Genomic DNA, 21,646 nt, shown 5'->3' on the forward strand with positions numbered 1-21,646 from the left:
CATAGACATACTCAGTTTGATTGAATCCTCTAGATCAGTTCTGACACTTCATGAATATTTATGGGTTCAAATATGATTGAATTGAACCAAACTCCTACTATTTGTGAAATATTCATGATTTCCCCTTCAGGATCCAACTACCTCTGCTAGTAATCATTGTGATTTAAATTCTGAAGAATCTTAAACATTTTACATGGAGCTCAATGGAATTACTCTGTATTTAAACTATTGTAAATGAGATTAAAATATGCATGGATCACTAACTCACCACTAAAATGCAAGTGTAGCTGTCATTATTGTGCCAGCCACAAAACACAACAATTTCAGAAGGGCAAGTGAGTAACTTCTCTGACTGAAACCACTAAGAAAGGTAAAACATAATTACCCAAGCTGGAATTGGATCCAGGTTCCACTGGACCTTTAATGACCACAAGCATTTAGGGCTTTCATTTTATGCTTCATTCGAAAGATCGATGAGTATCATTTCCAAAGTGCAAAATACGAGGCTGCTGGCATATAGAAAGTGACTCATCAGGACGTTCAAATAAGAAAGGAGATCTCACTCTTTCACATAAAAAGCCCATCGTTTGTGTTTGACTCTGAAACGTGTGATCCACTTAGTCCTTTCAGAATGAAATATCTACTAAGTCAGATGTTACGCTGCTTAAATAGTAAAGAATACCAGATATCAGACTGCTCAAGTTGCTAAATTAGATGCTCCTTTTCAAAGGGAGAAATGATTGCTGTACTTAGGGAGCTCTCTATTCCATCAAAGCTTAAGGGTTGGACAGATTTTCATCAGAACACTGTAAGACGTTTCAATTATCTTTGATGCTTATTGCCTTGAGGTAAAGTAATTTTTGTTACATTTAAGCTATATCAAACACAAGGCAACTGGATAAGATAAAATGAAGACCCCAACTGCTTTTATGCTTGTTAGTTGTCCAATATCAAGCGTAGTATCATCTTAAGTATCCATTATTTCCTCTCTCTGGAGATTATGGGCTTAAGCCAAAGCCCACCGAAATCAATGCAAAGATTCCCATTGACTTTAAACGGGCTCAATCCAAATCAGATCCTATATCCTACACTTGTGGGGAGATGGATTCATAGGTCTTTTCCATGTCTAATGAACATGACCCTATTGACTCTTTGCATAGTTGGCACTCCACCATACTTGCAATACTGTAGTTATCCAATAAGACTCCACTGGAACTATAGGAGCAGTAGGATGAACCTTATACATACAGTAGCAGAACAGGTGTGTACCAAATAGGTTCATGCCAACAAAAATGGTTTCATATTATGCATAAAAAAACTTTATGAAGTCTGAAGTGGGTTTGCCTGTTTTTTTATTACCATAATTTCTGATTATATATTTCCTCTACATAAATGCATTGGTGTAATACTGAATATAAAGAATTTGCCTTCTTCCTCTTATTTCACTTATCCCACCATCTGGGATAAGTCAGGTCGCCATTCAAGCATCCATCTCCTTCATCTGTTCAAGGAGGCACTAAAGTCCACCTGCTTACCATCTTCTTTGGTGCAATCTATCAATTGCTGCCTCACCTCTGAGAAGGGCTATGCCTCCCTGTGACATCCTGCCTGGGGGGAATCCAGGCCTGAGAGTCCCTGTGTTACTCCTCTCAGCCTCAGCAAGTGAGTTTTGTCGCTGCTAAGCTACTTGTCTGCTCCCTGACACACCAGCCTTTCATGCAGAACCCAGGCAAAAAGCAGCAATGTTCAAAGAAAGATTTGTGACTAGATAAAGGACTGGCTAAACAACAAGCAGAAATTACTATTACCATGTTTGCATTAGTCCACTGAGCCTGATGCACGTGATTTTTTTAACCAAAGTACAATGAATGCACAGATCTTACAGCTTGATTCATCATGGTGCTGGAGACAGTGAGCAATATAACAATGGCCTTTCATGCACTTTGCACACCATTACAAGAAAGCTTCATAGACAAATATTTCTTACTTGTAAAATCCTAATTACATATGCATTTGCTGCAGTTAGATAGTATTTGTCAAGTGCTTTGCAGCACTGTATGTTTCTCTGGTATGTTCAGTAGTGATTGGGCCCCTTAAAATACATTCACCAATATAGTCACCCTTTGAAAAGGAACATCTAATTTAGTAACTTAAGTAGAACATCAGATATCAGACTGCTCAAGACCCACAGTGGAGCTGTACAGAGGAACTATGGAGGAAGTAGCCATGCTGGGGAGCCTTGGAATGGGTTGTGGTGGGTTAGGGTGAACAGGATAACTCAGCAGATCCAGTGACTGAGAACCTCTGAGAAGGGAACACATGCAGCAAAGGCCTGTAGCAGGAAGTCAATCCCATGGCTTCTACTCCAACAAAATTTACTGCATACAACCTGATTTCTTGGGCTAGGTGCTGTAAGAACATTTAGAGGAATGAAGGGTTTTGATTTAAGGGTTTTTGCTATTTGTTTTTCCAACTGTCTCTTTCTAAACACACTGCTCCTTTGCAAAAATGCTTTTGATATTTTCCATGACTAGAATTTATTGGTCAATAAACTAACTACACCTAGACGTGCCTATGATAAAACCACTGATTTCTGAGCACTAAGGGTAGTGCAGAGAGGGGTTCCACACTGCTATACTTGTTCAACTGGTGTAGCCTAAGTTCCTCATGGCATGCTCATGACAGTGTTTGGAAGGGAGCAGCATGGTTCTATCGTTTCCAAACACAGACAACTTCGTTTTGTCTGTGAATGCTAGCAGCCCCTCCGCCATGCTTTCAATCTTCCAGACACATTATGGCTGCTCCCTGTCTTGGCATACCCTCTAACGGAGTTAGCACATCCAAACTGGGGAGACACAATTTAGCTCTTAAGTGCTAAATGACCAGATTATACTTGGCCCTTGCACAGCTGTGAAGCTGAGGGAAAGGGGAAGGAGGAGGACACAGGGTGCTTTACAAACCTTGACACATGCCTGCAAAAGAGTCAAAGAGAAGTGCAGCAGCCCCATGCTCTGGGAAATAAAGGGATCAATTCCTTCCTATTTCCTATGTACCTGAGAGCATAACTGGCCAGCAACACAGCAGCTGCATCCCCCCAAAGGAGTGGAGTAATGGGCATGGAAAGGCCATGCACAAAGGAGTCCCAGGATACATCCTGAGAGAGAATGCCTCCAAGTGCTCCATTTGGCATGGTACAACTTAGTGTTAGCCTGAACGCATGGCATTCCTAAATGGTACACTCAAGAGAAAGACTAGTAAAACTAGTGAATATGCCATCTTTTGTTTAAAGGTCATGGAGTTTGGGCAACGTTCTTCAAGGTCACTTTTGTGACAGACCTTCTCAAAGGCTTTTTGAAAGTCCAAATAAATTATACCAACTGATTCTCCTTATCCAATACTTTGCTGATACAGTCACTGAACTTTAATAAATTAGACAGCCATGATTTTCTCATGCTAGCTAGACCCTTTCACATCATGATCATTTAGGCATTTTCTAAGTCGATTTTTAAATATAATTTCAAATCAGTTGATCGACACTAATGTAAGGTTCACTGGTAATTCCTGGGATCATTCCTAGCACCTTTTTAAAAAGCACAACATTTGCTACTCTCCAATCTTCTAGTACAATAGCTGAATGTAATAACAGACTACATTTTTTTTTTTGTTAGGAGCTCAGCTGCCCTTGGATCTTTAACATCCATCATGGTGCGTTGTTAATCTTTCATTTATCAAAAAGGAGTACTTGTGGCACCTTAGAGACTAACAAATTTATTTGAGCATAAGCTTTCATGGGCTACAGCCCACTTCATCGGATGCACAGAATGGAACATATAGTAAGAAGATATATATACACACACATACAGAGAACATGAAAAGGTGTAGTAAGAGGCTAATTAGTACTCCTGTTCTATTTCGGATACAGACTAATATGACTGCTACTCTGAAACCTTTCATTTATCAGTTTGTTTCAGCACCTCCTCTGTTAACCCCCTCTCCCCGATAGTGTTTGATCTTTATTTCCTGAAAAGAGTAGCTCTACGGTAAGTATCTTCCCAAAATCCTCTGCTGTGGAGACTGATACAAGAAATTGTTTAGCTTTTTTGTTATGCCTTTAATTATTCCTTTATTTTACTGGAGGTCCAGCAGACCCACTGATTTTCTTGCAACCTTCCTACTTCCGATATACTTAAAGCATTTCATGTTGGTTTGCTTGTTGTAAAGGTCTTTGCTCTTCAGTGAGAATGAAATATTTAACGAGCCAAATTCACTGCTCTGCTGGCCCATGAAGGCACATACCCACTGATTTAAGAGACTGGTATCCCCTTACATTTCTAATTACCATTTTAAAAAATGTACTTCAGCCTTCCACCACTGAGATACTGAAAGAGTAAACAGTAGCAGCTATTTCTGTAGGATCCACAATCATTTTATTTCATCTGTTTTTCATTAAATGTCAGGTAAAAAGGCATCTGGAGTCGATGCTGGTATACTAGCAAATATGCTTTGTCATGCCAAGACACTATCTAACACAAATTCTGCCATCCTCTCTCACCTAGAGTTCAGTGGGACCACTCAAGGAGCAAGGTACGATTCAACATGAGCAAAGGTCTCAGAATCTGATTTTAAGTGTTTCAGACGATGATCACAGATGGATCATCTAGCCTACCCCCTTAATAGCAAACCAAAAAAAAAAACATTAAATTTGATCTCTATTCAAAATAGAGGTACGGTTCAGACACTAACTGCCAAATAGAAAAGGGGGCGGAGGGTCATGCTTCTAATACAGCAATATAAGCAATGGGATGTCCAACAAGAAAATTAAACATTAGAAAAAAAATTATCTGACAGTACCTATGTCTGCAAATATTTGCAAGTACACCTGTCAAGGTTCCTCCCCCACTCTGAACTCTAGGGTACAGATGTGGGGACCTGCATGAAAGACCTCCTAAGCTTATCTTTACCAGCTTAGGTCAAAACTTCCCCAAGGTACAAAATATTCCACCCGTCGTCCTTGGATTGGCCGCTACCACCACCAAACTAATACTGGTTACTGGGGAAGAGCTGTTTGGACGCGTCTTTCCCCCCAAAATACTTCCCAAAACCCTGCACCCCACTTCCTGGACAAGGTTTGGTAAAAAGCCTCACCAATTTGCCTAGGTGACTACAGACCCAGACCCTTGGATCTTAAGAACAATGAACAATCCTCCCAACACTTGCACCCCCCCTTTCCTGGGAAATGTTGGATAAAAAGCCTCACCAATTTGCATAGGTGACCACAGACCCAAACCCTTGGATCTGAGAACAATGAAAAAGCATTCAGTTTTCTTACAAGAAGACTTTTAATAAAAATAGAAGTAAATAGAAATAAAGAAATCCCCCCCTGTAAAATCAGGATGGTAGATATCTTACAGGGTAATTAGATTCAAAAACATAGAGAACCCCTCTAGGCAAAACCTTAAGTTACAAAAAAGATACACAGACAGAAATAGTTATTCTATTCAGCACAATTCTTTTCTCAGCCATTTAAAGAAATCATAATCTAACACATACCTAGCTAGATTACTTACTAAAAGTTCTAAGACTCCATTCCTGGTCTATCCCCGGCAGAAAACCAGCATATAGACAGACACACAGACCCTTTGTTTCTCTCCCTCCTCCCAGCTTTTGAAAGTATCTTGTCTCCTCATTGGTCATTTTGCTCAGGTGCCAGCGAGGTTACCTTTAGCTTCTTAACCCTTTACAGGCGAGAGGAGCTTTCCCCTGGCCAGGAGGAATTTCAAAGGGGTTTACCTTTCCCTTTATATTTATGACACAACCCCCAAATCTCAGCTAGGGTGAAACACTAGCTGGGATTTCTTCCTGGAGCTCTAGGAAAAACAGAGTTAATAAGACACATGCATCTCTAAATATACTACCAAGTACATAAAGACTAACAATATTTTCCACATCTCAAGGACGATTTTAACCAGTTGATTCTGGGAAACTTTCACGGGAGAGTGCATCAGCCACTTTGTTAGAAGCTCCTGAGATGTGTTGGATGTCGAAATCAAAATCTTGGAGAGCTAAACTCCACCGAAGAAGTTTTTTGTTAGTTTCCTTGACGGTGTGAAGCCACTTCAGTGCAGCATGGTCGGTTTGCAGGTGGAAACCAAACATCCCCAAACATATGGGCGTAGCTTTTCCAGAGCGTAAACAATGGCGTAACATTCTTTTTCAGTGACTGACCAGTTGCTTTCCCTCTCAGACAGTTTTTTTGCTGAGAAACACTACAGGGTGGAATTCTTGATCAGGTCCTTTCTGCATTAAAACTGCTCCCACACCACGCTCGGACGCATCTGTGGTTACTAGGAACGGTTTGTCAAAGTCTGGGGCCCTTAGTACAGGGTCAGACATGAGTGTCGCTTTAAGCTTGTTAAAGGCCTTCTGACACTTTTCGGTCCACTGAACAGCATTTGGCAGTTTCTTTTTGGTTAGGTCTGTCAGTGGGGCGGCGATTTGGCTGTAGTGCGGTACAAATCGTCTGTAATAACCGGCCAAGCCTAAGAAGGATTGAACCTGTTTCTTTGACTTTGGGACAGGCCACTTTTGGATAGCATCCACTTTGGCCTGTAGGGGGCTGATAGTTCCTTGACCCACCTGGTGTCCAAGGTAAGTCACTCTGTTTAGGCCTATTTGACACTTCTTAGCCTTAACAGTTAGTCCTGCCTCCCTTATGCGCTCAAGGACTTTTTGTAGATGTTCCAGGTGGTCTGCCCAGGAATCCAAAAATATGGCCACATCGTCAAGGTAGGCGACTGCATATTCTCCTAATCCCGCTAGGAGACCATCTACAAGTCTTTGGAAAGTGGCGGGTGCATTTCGCAGCCCGAAAGGGAGTACATTAAATTCATACAGCCCGAGATGTGTGATGAAGGCTGACCTTTCCTTGGCAGATTCATCTAGCGGTACCTGAGAGTACCCCTTGGTTAAGTCCAAGGTAGAGATGAACTGGGCCCGTCCCAGTTTCTCTAATAGTTCATCTGTGCGTGGCATTGGATAGTTGTCGGGGCGAGTTACAGCATTTAGCTTACGGTAGTCCACGCAAAAACGTATTTCCCCATCTGGTTTGGGAACTAGAACCACTGGAGATGCCCATGCACTTTCAGAGGGGCGGATTACACCCATCTGTAACATATCCTGGATCTCCCGTTCTATAGCAGTTTTAGCTTGAGGAGACACTCGGTAAGGGTGGACCCTAATTGGGTGAGCATTACCTGTGTCAATGGAGTGGTATGCCCGTTCAGTCAGTCCTGGGGTGGCTGAGAACGTTGGCGCGTAGCTAGTGCACAGCTCCTGGATCTGCTGTCGCTGCATACGCCCAAGGGTCATGGAGAGGTTCACCTCTTCCACACCACCAGCACATTTCCCTTCGTAGTAGACACCTACAGGCCACTCAGCATCGTCTCCTCCCTGGGCTGTAAACTGACAAACCTTTAATTCTCTGGAATAAAAGGGCTTTAGAGAATTAATATGGTACACCTTAGGCTTTCGGTTGGAGGTGGGGAATGCTATGAGATAATTAACAGCTCCCAGGCGCTCCTGGACCGTGAATGGCCCTTCCCACGATGCTTCCATTTTATGGGCCTGGAGCGCCTTTAGGACCATGACCTGGTCTCCTACTTTGAAGGAACGCTCTCTTTCATGTTTATCATACCAGGCTTTTTGCTCTTTTTGAGCATCCTGTAAGTTTTCTCTAGCAAGGGCTAAAGAGGTTCGGAGGGTGTTTTGTAGGTTGGTTACAAAGTCCAGAATGTTAGTTCCTGGAGAAGGTGTAAATCCCTCCCATTGCTGCTTCACCAACTGCAATGGCCCCTTAACCTCACGGCCATATACAAGTTCAAATGGGGAAAACCCTAAACTGGGATGTGGTACAGCTCTGTAGGCAAAGAGCAACTGCTGCAACACTAGGTCCCAGCTATTGGAGTGCTCATTTACGAATTTACGTATCATGGTCCCCAAAGTTCCATTAAACTTCTCCACCATGCCATTTGTTTGATGGTGGTAAGGAGTGGCAACCAAGTGATTTACCCCATGAGCTTCCCAAAGGTTTTTCATAGTTCCTGCCAGGAAATTAGTCCCTGCATCTGTGAGGATGTCGGAGGGCCAACCTACCCTGGCAAAAATGTCTGCTAGTGCCTGGCACACACTTTTAGCCCTGGTGTTGCTTAGAGCTACTGCTTCCAGCCATCGGGTGGCAAAATTCATGAAAGTCAGTATGTACTGCTTTCCTCTGGCTGTCTTTTTCGGAAAAGGACCCAGAATATTCACAGCTACTCGCTGAAATGGAACTTCAATGATGGGGAGTGGCTGGAGAGGGGCTTTGACCTGGTCTTGGGGTTTTCCCACTCTTTGGCACACCTCACAAGACTGGACATAGGTAGAAACATCCTTGCCCATTCCCTCCCAGTGGAATGACCCCCCCAAACGGTCTTTGGTCCTGTTCACCCCAGCATAGCCACTAGGGTGATCGTGGGCTAAGCTCAAGAGCTTGGCCCGGTATTTAGTTGGAACTACCAACTGTCTCTGAGGATGCCAGTCTTCCTGGTGTCCACCAGAAAGAGTTTCCTTGTATAAAAGTCCTCTTTCTACAACAAACCTGGATCGATTAGAAGAGCTGAGAGGCGGTGGGTTGCTCCGTGCCGCTGTCCAAGCTCTCTGGAGGCTTTCATCTGCTTCCTGTTTGGTCTAGAACTGTTCCCTTGATGCTGGAGACATCAGTCCCTCATTGGATTGTGGACCTAGGCTTGGTCCCTCTGGAAGCGATATAGGGGATGGAGCTGTTTCTGTTGACTGTGAACCGCTCTCCGCTGGTGCACTATGTTGGGATTCAGGCTCCGGCTGAGCCTCTTGTGTCGGGTTATCAGCTGCTGCCAGTTCAGGGTCGGTGGGGCCCTCTGGTGTTGAGGTTGCAAGTACTGGATTCAGTGCTGACACGGGGTCTGGTGTTGGTTGTTCGGCTGGTTCCGGTTCTGGGACTGGTTCCATCTGGGTCTCTGGGACTGGATCCACTACTGCTGTTGCGGACATTGGCCTGGGGTCCGGGTCCATCACCTCTGACCAGGTCCTGATAGAAGTTTCTGGAACAGAGCTAGGCCTCATGGCTTGTTTAGCCTGGCTGCGGATGACCATTCCCACCCTCTTGGCCTGCTTCACATGATTGGCCAAGTCTTCCCCCAACAGCATGGGGATGGGATAATCATCATAGACTGCAAAAGTCCACATTCCTGACCAGCCCTTGTACTGGACAGGCAACTTGGCTGTAGGCAAATTGAAAGAGTTGGACTTGAAGGGTTGAATCGTCACTTGTATCTCTGGGTTGATTAAATTGGGGTCCACTAAGGAAGCATGGATAGCTGACACTTGTGCTCCGGTGTCCCGCCACGCGGTGACCTTCTTCCCGCCCACACTCACAGTTTCCCTCCGCTCCAAGGGTATCTGGGAGGTATCTGGGCCTGTGGACCTCTGGTGTGATTCCGGTGCAATGAACTGTAATCTGTTGGGGTTTTGGGGCAGTTGGCCTTTACATGCCCCAGCTCGTTACATTTAAAACATCGTCCAGCTGACGGGTCACTGGGGCGAGGAGGGTTGCTGGAGAACGGGGTGGTGGGACGATAAGGGGTCTGGAGGGTTCTTTGGGAGGTAGGTGGGGCTTTGGGCGGCCCCCGGTAATAGGGTGGGGTCTGGGGTTGTCCCTTCTGGTCTCCGCTCCAACTGCGACCAGTTTTCTTCTTCTCTGCCACCTCCACCCATCTGGCTCCAATCTCTCCTGCCTTGATTACAGTTTTGGGCTTCCCGTCTAGGATGTATCTTTCTATTTCCTCAGGAACACCCTCTAAGAATTGTTCCATTTGCATTAGGAAGGGCAAATTTACTGGAGATTCAACACTTGCTCCTGATATCCAGGCATCCCAATGTTTCACAATGTGGTAGGCATGTCGGGTAAATGACACGTCTGGTTTCCACCTTAGGGCACTGAACCTCCGACGAGACTGCTCAGGTGTTATCCCCATTCTGACTCTCGCCTTGGATTTAAACAGTTCATACTTGTTCATGTGTTCTTTAGGCATTTCAGCTGCCACCTCAGCTAAGGGTCCACTGAGCTGCGGCCTCAGTTCTACCATGTATTGGTCAGTAGAGATGTTGTACCCAAGGCAGGCCCTTTCGAAGTTTTCTAAGAAGGCCTCAGTATCATCACCTGCCTTGTAGGTGGGGAACTTTCTGGGATGGGAAGTGGTACCTGGAGAAGGATTGCTAGGGTTTGTTGGTATATTCTGCTGGGCCTTTATCTTCTCCACCTCCTCCACATACTTCCTCTCTTTTTCCTTCTCCTCCTCCACATGCTTCCTTGCTTCCATTTCCCTCTTGTGGGCAGCCTCCTGTACCTCCTTCTCCAGCCACATGAGTTCTATCTGTCTTTCATGTTCCCTTTGTTTTTCCTCAGCCTGAAATTTGGCTAATTCCAGCTATAATGTAATGTAGTCGAGCTGCAGATTTTGTCATTCTAACCTCTCTGTTTTTAACTAACTTTACACCCGAGGTTTAGAAATAAACAAACAAAACTTGGCTGTAAAATTTTGCTGTGCTGGAATAGAATACCTATTCTCTGATAGTGATCGTCAGCCTACAGAAAAAGACAATTCCCTTGTCTCTGCTCTGGGCCCAAATTAAAGCAAAAAACCTCCAACTACTTGAAAACCTGCTTACCCAGCCCAAAGAAAAAGCCAATGGGTAGAACACACACCCCCTATTTACTTTTAGGAAGAAAAGAAAAAAAAACACTCTGGGTTGGAAGACTGTGAATTTCCCTGCAGGAGTTAAGTACCCTGCCTCCAGGCAAAGAGAACCTGCAATTCACAAGATAATCCCCTTTTGTCCCTGCTTGGCCACAAAGCAGAGAAAAAACAAGCTGCTTTCAGTTTCAGCTGCTTTCTGGACTTCCTTTCCAAAGGAAAAAAAAATTTCCTTTTTAAAATCTGTATTTCTAGTTCAAAAAATCTCAACTGGATCTCAAAATGATTTCAGGTTAATCCCACCACTATGCCACCATGTCAAGGTTCCTCCCCCACTTTGAACTCTAGGGTACAGATGTGGGGACCTGCATGAAAGACCTCCTAAGCTTATCTTTACCAGCTTAGGTCAAAACTTCCCCAAGGTACAAAATATTCCACCCGTCGTCCTTGGATTGGCCACTACCACCACCAAACTAATACTGGTTACTGGGGAAGAGTTGTTTGCCCGCGTCTTTCCCCCCAAAATACTTCCCAAAACCTTGCACCCCACTTCCTGGACAAGGTTTGGTAAAAAGCCTCACCAATTTGGCTAGGTGACTACAGACCCAGACCCTTGGATCTTAAGAACAATGAACAATCCTCCCAACACTTGCACCCCCCTTTCCTGGGAAATGTTGGATAAAAAGCCTCACCAATTTGCATAGGTGACCACAGACCCAAACCCTTGGATCTGAGAACAATGAAAAAGCATTCAGTTTTCTTACAAGAAGACTTTTAATAAAAATAGAAGTAAATAGAAATAAAGAAATCCCCCCCTGTAAAGTCAGGATGGTAGATATCTTACAGGGTAATTAGATTCAAAAACATAGAGAACCCCTCTAGGCAAAACCTTAAGTTACAAAAAAGATACACAGACAGAAATAGTTATTCTATTCAGCACAATTCTTTTCTCAGCCAGTTAAAGAAATCATAATCTAACACATATCTAGCTAGATTACTTACTAAAAGTTCTAAGACTCCATTCCTGGTCTATCCCCGGCAGAAAACCAGCATATAGACAGACACACAGACCCTTTGTTTCTCTCCCTCCTCCCAGCTTTTGAAAGTATCTTGTCTCCTCATTGGTCATTTTGCTCAGGTGCCAGCGAGGTTACCTTTAGCTTCTTAACCCTTTACAGGTGAGAGGAGCTTTCCCCTGGCCAGGAGGAATTTCAAAGGGGGTTTACCCTTCCCTTTATATTTATGACAACACCTGAGCTGCAACATGGAAAGGTAGTCCCACAGTTGGGTTGTAACGTTTCCTTAATTTGGATCTAGATTGCAAACGCCAACCAGCAATGGTAAATTTTCCTTAACATCATGCTGCATTATACATTTGCCCTTTTGACTTAAACGCCTGTATTCATTTCAATTTTAACCAGTGAATCTGATATCATCACTTCAGTAGGGCAGCCTAAACTGATGAATTATAGATTATTCACATTCAAAAAATAAAGCCACCTGCTTTTCAATGGGGATTTTAATTGCCAGTTCATTTTACACTTTTCTCCGTGCGAAAGACAATTTGGGTCAGAGCAAGTTTAGCCGATGAGGAAAGCCCTCTCATCTTACAAACAACATATATGGGATTGCTGTGTTGTTGGACATCTTCAAACGCAGTGTGGCGAACAGAACACATTATAGATAAATGTCATTTTGCTTCAGCTGCGTATCAGTTTACAACGAGCTTCCACAGAAGATTTCACCAGAAACATTTAAGATTTAATTTAAAGTAGTGTAGGACTATTGTATTCTCTTTGGACAATATAGCAGTCATGGAGAGCATACCACGACATGTTAAGTATACAGAGGGGGCTATTTTTAGCATCACACACAGCAGAAAAATACAAGCCTGTTTAGAAGAGACACAAAAATCATGCTGTAAAATGCTATGGTGAAAGAAGAACTTCTCAATGAAGTAACCCCACTCTCTTTAATTCTCCTTTTACCAAATCTGCTATTTTCTCCAAAGTTTCTTAGGCAGGTGGGCACTGGAGGCCTGTTTTGTAAAAGTGTCTCAATGCAGCCTTCAATTCTGAGCTTGTAATTTTCCCAGGCACACATGTTTCTGGGTGAAATTATTACTACATAATCCTGATTTTCATAGAGTCAGTTAGCGAGACATGTAAGTGACTTGAAATGTGTACACATTTGTTTGTGCCTTCAATGTGGGAGGCCACATCTGAAAATCAGACATATCTCTAGTACTACATATATGCAATGATTTCTCAGATGCAGAGCTCCATTTCATTCTGCAATCAGTTTGCTTACCAGATTCATAAACTTCACTCATGATTAGATCAGCTTTATGCAACAGATCCTAGTTCCACAACCCAGTGGCACATCCTACATATCTCCACAACAAAGGGCTCCCCTTTCATAGCTCACAGTTGTGTAGATTGTATCTGCAAAATGGTAGCCACTCTCCTGTGTGCATCTGATGAAGTGAGCTGTAGCTCACGAAAGCTTATGCTCAAATAAATTTGTTAGTCTCTAAGGTGCCACAAGTCCTCCTTTTCTTCTCCTGAAATATATCCCTAAATGTTCAGAAGAGGGTAATAACCATGTTTTCACTGCACAATGGAAGTATTGCCACTGTCACTCTTTCGCCACTTGATCGCTTTACTCTTAAGGTGATAGCCTATGAAATTATAGATCTGCCTGCTTCCTGTCCTGTACCTACCCGCATTTCGTTCATCCATTCATTCTCTCATCTACTTATTTTCTTTTCAAGAGATAGTTAAGACTTTTCTTATATTGTTATTTGACGTGAGAAGAACGTATAAGTGATGAAAAGTATAGGTTCCAACAGTGCTGGACACAGACCACTCCAGCAGTAAAATCTAAGAGTTCAAGACTATAGCCCTTAATCAAAATTTTTCACTGAGGCCCCTAGATCCCCTACAAGAAGGAAACTCTAAGATTCATTGGTGAAACAAAGGGACAGAGAGTAGAGGAGCCCAGGGCATATCTACACTATATCTGGGAGTGAGCCTCACAGCACAGGTCCACAGACTTGTGTTAGCAAGTCTTGTGCTAACACTAAAAATGGCTGTGTAGACATTGCTCTGACACTGGGGCTTGCATTGGGGTTTGGGCTCTCAAGCGCGCTCCCCACTCCACCCCGGCTTCAGAGCCTGAGCTCCAGCCCAAAACAAATACCTACATAGCTATTTTTAGTGCACTAGTGCGAAGCACAAGTTTGTGGACCCAGGCTGGGAGGTTTGCCCAGAGATGCAGTGTAGACATGCCCCAAGGGGCTAACAGAGTCATTGACTCCATGTGAACCTTAAGCAAGTCATCTGATCTTTTTGTATTTCCATCAACACAGGTACCAAACAAGTATGTCAACAAATGTTAACTTTATAACTGAAACACACAGAAAATAAAATCTAAAGTCTATTGTCTGGGTTGCCTGAGCAAACAGGTTTACATCTTCCTCTGGCATCCCTTTCTTATTAGTAACAGGCAAAATGAACCAGGTCTCTGCTGAATGCACAGAAAAAAGAGCCCAGGGGAGAGTGTTGTCAGAAAGCCAACAACAACTCTGGCCCAAGGTGCAGAACAGAGCAGCTGGGAATGCTCTAACATGGGCCAGCTGACAACAGCCCCCAAGAGACCATCTGCCAGCTGAGCACAGCTGACTACACCCACATTTATTCCTTGAGTCATGAGCTGTGGAGAGAGTGGTGTAGGAACATCTATGCTACCTCTAAACCCACAGGGAATTGAAGAAATCCCCAGGTTGGGGGATGATGCCAGTCTCTGCTCCCTATGTGCCATCTGAGCAGCCCAAAGAGAACAGAATGGGGCATAGAATCTGACCCAAATGATCTTATGAGGGGAGGCTGAGGGAACTGGGATTGTTTAGTCTGCAGAAGAGAAGAATGAGGGGGGATTTGATAGCTGCTTTCAACTACCTGAGAGGTGGTTCCAGAGAGGATGGTTCTAGACTATTCTCAGTGGTAGAAGAGGACAGGACAAGGAGTAATGGTCTCAAGTTGCAGTGGGGGAGGTTTAGGTTGGATATTAGGAAAAACTTTTTCACTAGGAGGGTGGTGAAACACTGGAATGTGTTACCTAGGGAGGTGGTAGAATCTCCTTCCTTAGAAGTTTTTAAGGTCAGGCTTGACAATGCCCTGGCTGGGATAATTTAATTGGGGATTGGTCCTGCTTTGAGCAGGGGGTTGGACTAGATGACCTCCTGAGGTCCCTTCCAACCCTGATATTCTATGATTCTATGATCTCTTACACATTTTAAAGCATTTACTTATCTAAATCGATGTACGCATCTTATCAGTCTCTGGATTATTGCTTCTTTCTACTTCTCTTTTCCCTTATAATAAACATCTATTTAGCGAGAGAGGTTCATGTACAATCATCTTTATTCTGCAGATAGGTTCTTTAGTTTCCATAATAAACATTTGGGACCAGATTGTGCAAATTACACTAAACCACACTGGGAAGGGTAGTGAGGAATCATACAGCCCCTGCGGGTTCTGCTGGGATTTTCCCCCCCAGCATACTCATTCCCTCAGCAGGATGCAAATTTGGACAGTTCTGGCTAGCACAACAGAGGCACAGCCATACTTTCTTCTTGCCCCACCCTCACACTTGGCTTGGTTTGCACCCCTAAAGCCAGCAGGAGGGAACAATACCTGCAACCTCTTGAGTGCAGAGACTGCAACTGTTGGTAGCCTTTGAATGGGATGTAAAAGGAGGGGTGGAAGGCCTGTTCTGCCTTCCCTCAGCCAGAGACTGGCACAAGGGCCTGGGACAATCTAGCCCTTTCTTGGCATTTGCAGTTAGTCAATATCTGCACAGATATCAGATGCATCATATGCTTCCAAATCTGTCTCTCCCTGAGATGAATTTTTGAGAGGAATGATGATGATAGTGAAGTGCAGTAAATATTACAATGTGTAAATACCAAATAGCCTGGAAAGAAAAAGACTTGGGATGGCGCTGAAGAGTGTCTGACCAGCATCACTTAGATACATTCGTACATTTTCAATTCTGTGAGTGATGATGATCTCAGTAACTTCATGTTTGAATCAAATACCAAGAGTGCAACAGGTAAATTGCCAGTGGGATTATTTAATGACAATTTAAGCAAGCAAACAAACATACATTCCAATTTTAGATCTAATTTCTGCAACAGATAGAGAGAAAATCAGGTCACCTTCAGATGACACCAGACATGACAGGCGTGGCAATTCTGGTTCATCTGACTTTATCTCTAATAAGCACTAAGGAATTCCACTGTAAACAGTGGCAGGCACTGCCTTGATCTTTTTATATTACCAATGTTAAATGAAACAGTGTGTTCCAGGTAGGGAAAGTCAATTACCAAACAATCAAAATGTACACACTCACTGGAGAAAGAACAACATCCAGAATCTAAAACAATGGGAAGCAACAGTTGCCCATGTAAGTAATCTTTTTCTTATTACAAAAGAATGGTTCCAAGAGAGTTTTACCTTTCTCACAATGCCTCCCTGTGAATCCAGAAGGGCAGGCACACTTGTTAGGGGTCACACACGTCCCACCGTATCTGCATCCCTCTTCACAGAATGCTGAAAGAGAAAAGCAGGCTACTGTAAAACACAATTTCTACATTTATTATACATTTGTGAGGTGCCAAAGAAAGTCTGCCAAATACTGTAAAACAGAAAACAGAATTCAAAATGTTAAAATCCAACCCATCTGCAAACAAAAGGAGAAAGGAATCCAGGCAGCTGGTATGGAAGGCTACCTAACTGCCCTCATGGCAAACCACCCTTCCAATCAAAGATTAATATCCACCTGGTGCAAATGATAGAGGGGAAAAAATAGAGTATCACAACATTTTAATGGGCTGATCTTAGCTCAAGTGAACTCAGTAGGAGTTTTGCAATTGTGGTGCCCTTGGTGGTAGACACATGGTATTGGCTCCTCCTCCTTGCTTCCAGCTTATAAATTTCCTTGAAAGCCTACAAAATACAGCACTCTCCTGAACTTGTTTTCTGTTTAAGCAGTTGACATAAAGAAGTTATGTAATCACAAAAGGGAGGCTAAGTGGGCCCCACAGTCGAAAACAGGAAGGGAGATGGACCATGAGACAACTTCTCTATTGAGATATGGTTCACAATATGAAAAAGCTTGAGAACCCCTGCCCTAAACTTAACTGTCCAGTAATTACGATTAAGAAAACCAATGTATCAGGCCCATTCTTATAAACAGTGCTTCTGGTTCTTCTTTTCTACCACTGTAAATAAGGAATAATTCCACCAAACTGAATGTTGTTACACCAAGAGAACAGAATCAGGCCTTCTGTTCTAACACTATTCTTACTTTTTTCAATGAGAGGTCAAAATGAGCCTGCTCCTGCTCCCGCAGAAAGCTTTGGCAAGGACTTCACTGAGAGCAAGAATGGTCCCAGTGCGAAGCACATTCTTAAGAGCATATTTCCTGCCCCTTCTTCAACACACTTGCAGTTCTTGAGGCACTCAGTGGCCTAAGCCCCACTAGCAAGTGGAAGCTAAAATTAATATTTAAACAGAACTCAGCATCTGTGTTAATAACAGAACCACAAAGTACATCAGCAAGCTAAAATCACAGATGGAGTGTTGGCAACGAGATGTTACAAACAGTAGGAAAAGACTTAAAGTGTTACATAACAGATGAGGTGTTTTAGATTTTTTTTTGCGGGGGAGGGGGCAAAGTACTGACAAGAATAACAAGATGAATAAAATACCAAACATTAGGAAAATATATCTTGTAATTTGTAACTGCTTAAGGTGAGAGAAGCAAATCATATCTCTTTTGCTATGATCTGTCACTCTATCTATATACCTTGTAGCACTGCATTCTGTTTTGGTGACAAAGTATGGGAAGGGGAATCCTAAAATATTGTATAGTAATGGTAATGGAAGAATGCAAGGAATTCTAGGAATGGGAGAACCACTTGCCCAATAATATCTGCTATTTCCTGCTACACATATTCCATGTATTAGTCATTTGGAAGTTTATCTACTCTAGTTTCATCTCAATCTTAATCTTTATTGCTTGAAAGTGATAGCTAAGTGGGGACCTTACAGAAGTAACATTAAAATTCTATGTGGCATGAAGATAATTAGTATTTGCAGCAAAGCGGTTATAAAAAGCAAGTGTCATACAGAAAAGAAAAAAACAGATTGTTGTTTGTCAGTCAGTTTCACCATCTAAAAGTAAACAGTCTATCAACAGCATATATTATACTATTTCACTGAAGTGACAGATCATTCAAATAAATAAAAGAGACACGAGGAGGAGGAGAAAAGACAGAGGTTTTATTGCTCATAACTTGTAATACACATAAATAAGACTTATTAGAGCCAATGGGATATACACATATGTAGGGAAGTTAGACTACAACCTCAATTAGGGAGGATTGTCTCTTGTGTTTCCTTACTGCTATAATTGATTCTGTGAATATGACATGTTCGTTTCTTAGAATGAAGCTTATTTCTAGATCTGTACAGAAACTGGTTAACTTTCTTTCTATTCTTCAAGCTAACCAAAGAATGCTCCTCCTGGAAGTGGTTTATGAACAGGGTTGCCATTTTTGAGGCTTTGGCCACTGGGAAAAGACCCAGGCCTCACAGTACTGAGGAGCTTACAGCAAAATGTGATGACATTGCTGTGACACAGAGGCCCACTGGTACTAGCCGGCAAAGAATTCACTGCTCTGTAACTGTCCTATCAGGCCTGACAAACTCACTGCATCTAGCACACTGCTTTCATAATAGTTATCTATTAAGAATGTCATGTGAGATCTTAAATGAAAGCCAGAATCACACAGTTCCTCATAATCATTGTGTAATGTCTGCATTGATTATACTGAAGACATATATATGTACTAAACATATGTTCTAAAATCTAAATCAAGGCAGGGTTGACAAACAGATTTTGAGTTAGACAAAGGAAGTTGGTTCACTTGTCTTGCTATCTGTTATATAAATTAAGCACTGCAAGCCAATACAATGTAAGCCAAATCTGCATATGGAGTAAGCAAGAGAACAGAAAAATAATGGAGATGAAACTACAGTGGGTTGTCCTGTCTCTAGGAGAAAAAATGAACTTTGAAGAATTTAAATAGAATGCAAGGAGACATTTTGTTCTTTCATAGATTCATAGATATTTAGGTCAGAAGGGACCATTATGATCATCTAGTCTGACCTCCTGCACAACGCAGGCCACAGAATTTCACCACCACTCCTGCAAAAAAACCCTTACACCTATATCTGTGCTATTGAAGTCCTCAAATCGTAGTTTAAAGACTTCAAGGAGCAGAGAATCCTCCAGCAAGTGACCTGTGCCCCATGCTACAGAGGAAGGCGAAAAACCTCCAGGGCCTCTTCCAATCTGCCCTGGAGGAAAATTCCTTCCCGACCCCAAATATGGCCATCAGCTAAACCCTGAGCATATGGGCAAGATTCATCAGCCAGATACTACAGAAAATTCTTTCCTGGGTAACTCGGATCTCACCCCATCTAATAGCCCATCACAGGCCATTGGGCCTATTTACCATGAATATTTAATTACCAAAACCATGTTATCCCATCATACCATCTCCTCCATAAACTTATCGAGTTTCATCTTAGAGCCAGATAGATCTTTTGCCCCCACTGCTTCCCTCAGAAAGCTATTCCAAAGCTTCACTCCTCTGATGGTTAAAAACCTTCGTCTAATTTCTAGTCCAAATTTCCTAGTGGCCAGTTTATATCCATTTGTTCTTGTGTCCACATTGGTACTGAGCTTAAATAATTCCTCTCCCTCTCCGGTATTTATCCCTCTGATATATTTAATGAGAGCCATCATATCTCCCCTCAACCTTCTTTTAGTTAGGCTAAACAAGCCAAGCTCCTTGAGTCTCCTTTCATAAGACAAGTTTTCCATTCCTCGGATCATCCTAGTAACCCTTCTCTGTACTTGTTCCATTTTGAATTCATCCTTCTTAAACATGGGAGACCAGAACTTCACACAGTATTCCAGGTGAGGTCTCACCAGTGCCTTGTATAACGGTACTAAAACCTCCTTATCCCTACTGGAAATACCTCTCCTGATGCATCCCAAGACTGCATTAGCTTTTTTCACAGCCCTGTCACATTGGCAGCTCATAGTCATCCTATGATCAACCAATACTCCAAGGTCCTTTTCCTCCTCCGTTACTTCTAATCGATGCGTCCTTAGCTTATAACTAAAATTCTTGTTATTAATCCCTAAATGCATGACCTTACACTTCTCACTATTAAATTTCATCCTACTACTATTACTCCAGTTTACAAGGTCATCCAGATCCTCCTGTAGGATATCCCTATCCTTCTCTAAATTGGCAAAGCCTCACAGCTTTGTATCATCCGCAAACTTTATTAGCACACTCCCACTTTTTGTGCTGAGGTCAGTAATAAAAAGATTAAATAAGATTGGTCCCAAAACCGATCCTTGAGGAACTCCACTGGTAACCTCCCTCCAGCCTGACAGTTCACCTTTCAGTAGGACCCGTTGCAGTCTCCCCTTTAACCAATTCCTTATCCACCTTTCAATTTTCCTATTGATCCCCATCTTATCCAATTTAACTAATAATTCCCCATGTGGCACTGTATCAAATGCCTTACTAAAATCTAGGTAAATTAGATCCACTGCATTTCCTTTGTCTAAAAAAATCTGTTACTTTCTCAAAGAAGGAGATTAGGTTGGTTTGGAACGATCTACCTTTTGTAAAATCATGTTGTATTTTGTCCCATTCACCATTGACTTCAATGTCCTTAACTACCTTCTCCTTCAAAATTTTTTCCAAGACCTTGCATACTACAGATGTCCAACTAACAGGCCTATAATTACCCGGATCACTTTTTTTCCCTTTCTTAAAAATAGGAACTATGTTAGCAGTTCTCCAATCATATGGTACAACCCCTGAGTTTACAGATTCATTAAAAATTCTTGCTAATGGGCTTGCAATTTCGGGTGCCAATTCCTTTAATATTCTTGGATGAAGATTATCTGGGCCCCCCGATTTAGTCCCATTAAGCTGTTTGAGTTTCGCTTCTACCTCAAATATGGTAATGTCTACCTCCATATCCTCATTCCCATTTGTCCTGCTACCATTATCCCTAAGATCCTCTTTAGTCTTATTAAAGACTGAGGCAAAGTATTTGTTTAGATATTGGGCCATGTCTAGATTATCCTTGACCTCCACTCCATCCTCAGTGTTTAGCGGTCCCACTTCTTCTTTGTTTTCTTCTTATTTATATGAGTATAGAACCTTTTACTGTTGGTTTTAATTCCCTTTGCAAGGTCCAACTCTACTTGACTTTTAGCCTGTCTCACTTTATCCCTACATGTTCTGACCTCAATAAGGTAGCTTTCCTTGCTGATCCCTCCCTTCTTCCACTCCCTGTATGCTTTCTGCTTTTTCTTAATCACCTCTCTGAGATGCTTGCTCATCCAGCTTGGTCTACAACTCCTGCCTATAAATTTTTCCCCTTTCTTGGGATGGAGGCTTTCCATAGCTTCTGCAGCTTTGATTTAAAATAATCCCAGGCCTCCTCTACCTTTAGATCCATAAATTCTTCAGTCCAATCCACTTCCCTAACTAATTTCCTTAATTTTTGAAAGTCAGCCCTTTTGAAATCAAAAACCCTAGTTGCAAATTTATTTTTGTTAATCCTTCTGTTCAATTTGAACTGAATTAGCTCATGATCACTTGAGCCAAGATTATCCCCTACAACCATTTCTTCTATGAGGTCCTCACTACTCACCAAAACCAAATCTAAAATGGCATCCCCTCTAGTTGGTTTAGTAACTACTTGCTGAAG

At 42.5% G+C, this 21,646-nt stretch overlaps 1 protein-coding gene across 2 annotated transcripts in view; it reads right to left on the reverse strand.

Moving 5' to 3' along the window:
• The window catches only part of NELL1 (neural EGFL like 1), a 430,252-nt gene that overhangs the window by 84,178 nt on the left and 324,428 nt on the right, over positions 1-21,646 (reverse strand). For both annotated transcript variants that reach the window (XM_077820141.1, XM_077820140.1), the window contains exon 15: positions 16,289-16,384. In XM_077820141.1, the coding sequence (XP_077676267.1) occupies positions 16,289-16,384 (96 nt within the window). The remainder of the gene's footprint in view (positions 1-16,288; positions 16,385-21,646) is intronic.

This window comes from Eretmochelys imbricata, chromosome 6 (assembly GCF_965152235.1).
Source record: "Eretmochelys imbricata isolate rEreImb1 chromosome 6, rEreImb1.hap1, whole genome shotgun sequence".
NCBI classification, from domain to species: Eukaryota; Metazoa; Chordata; order Testudines; family Cheloniidae; genus Eretmochelys; species Eretmochelys imbricata.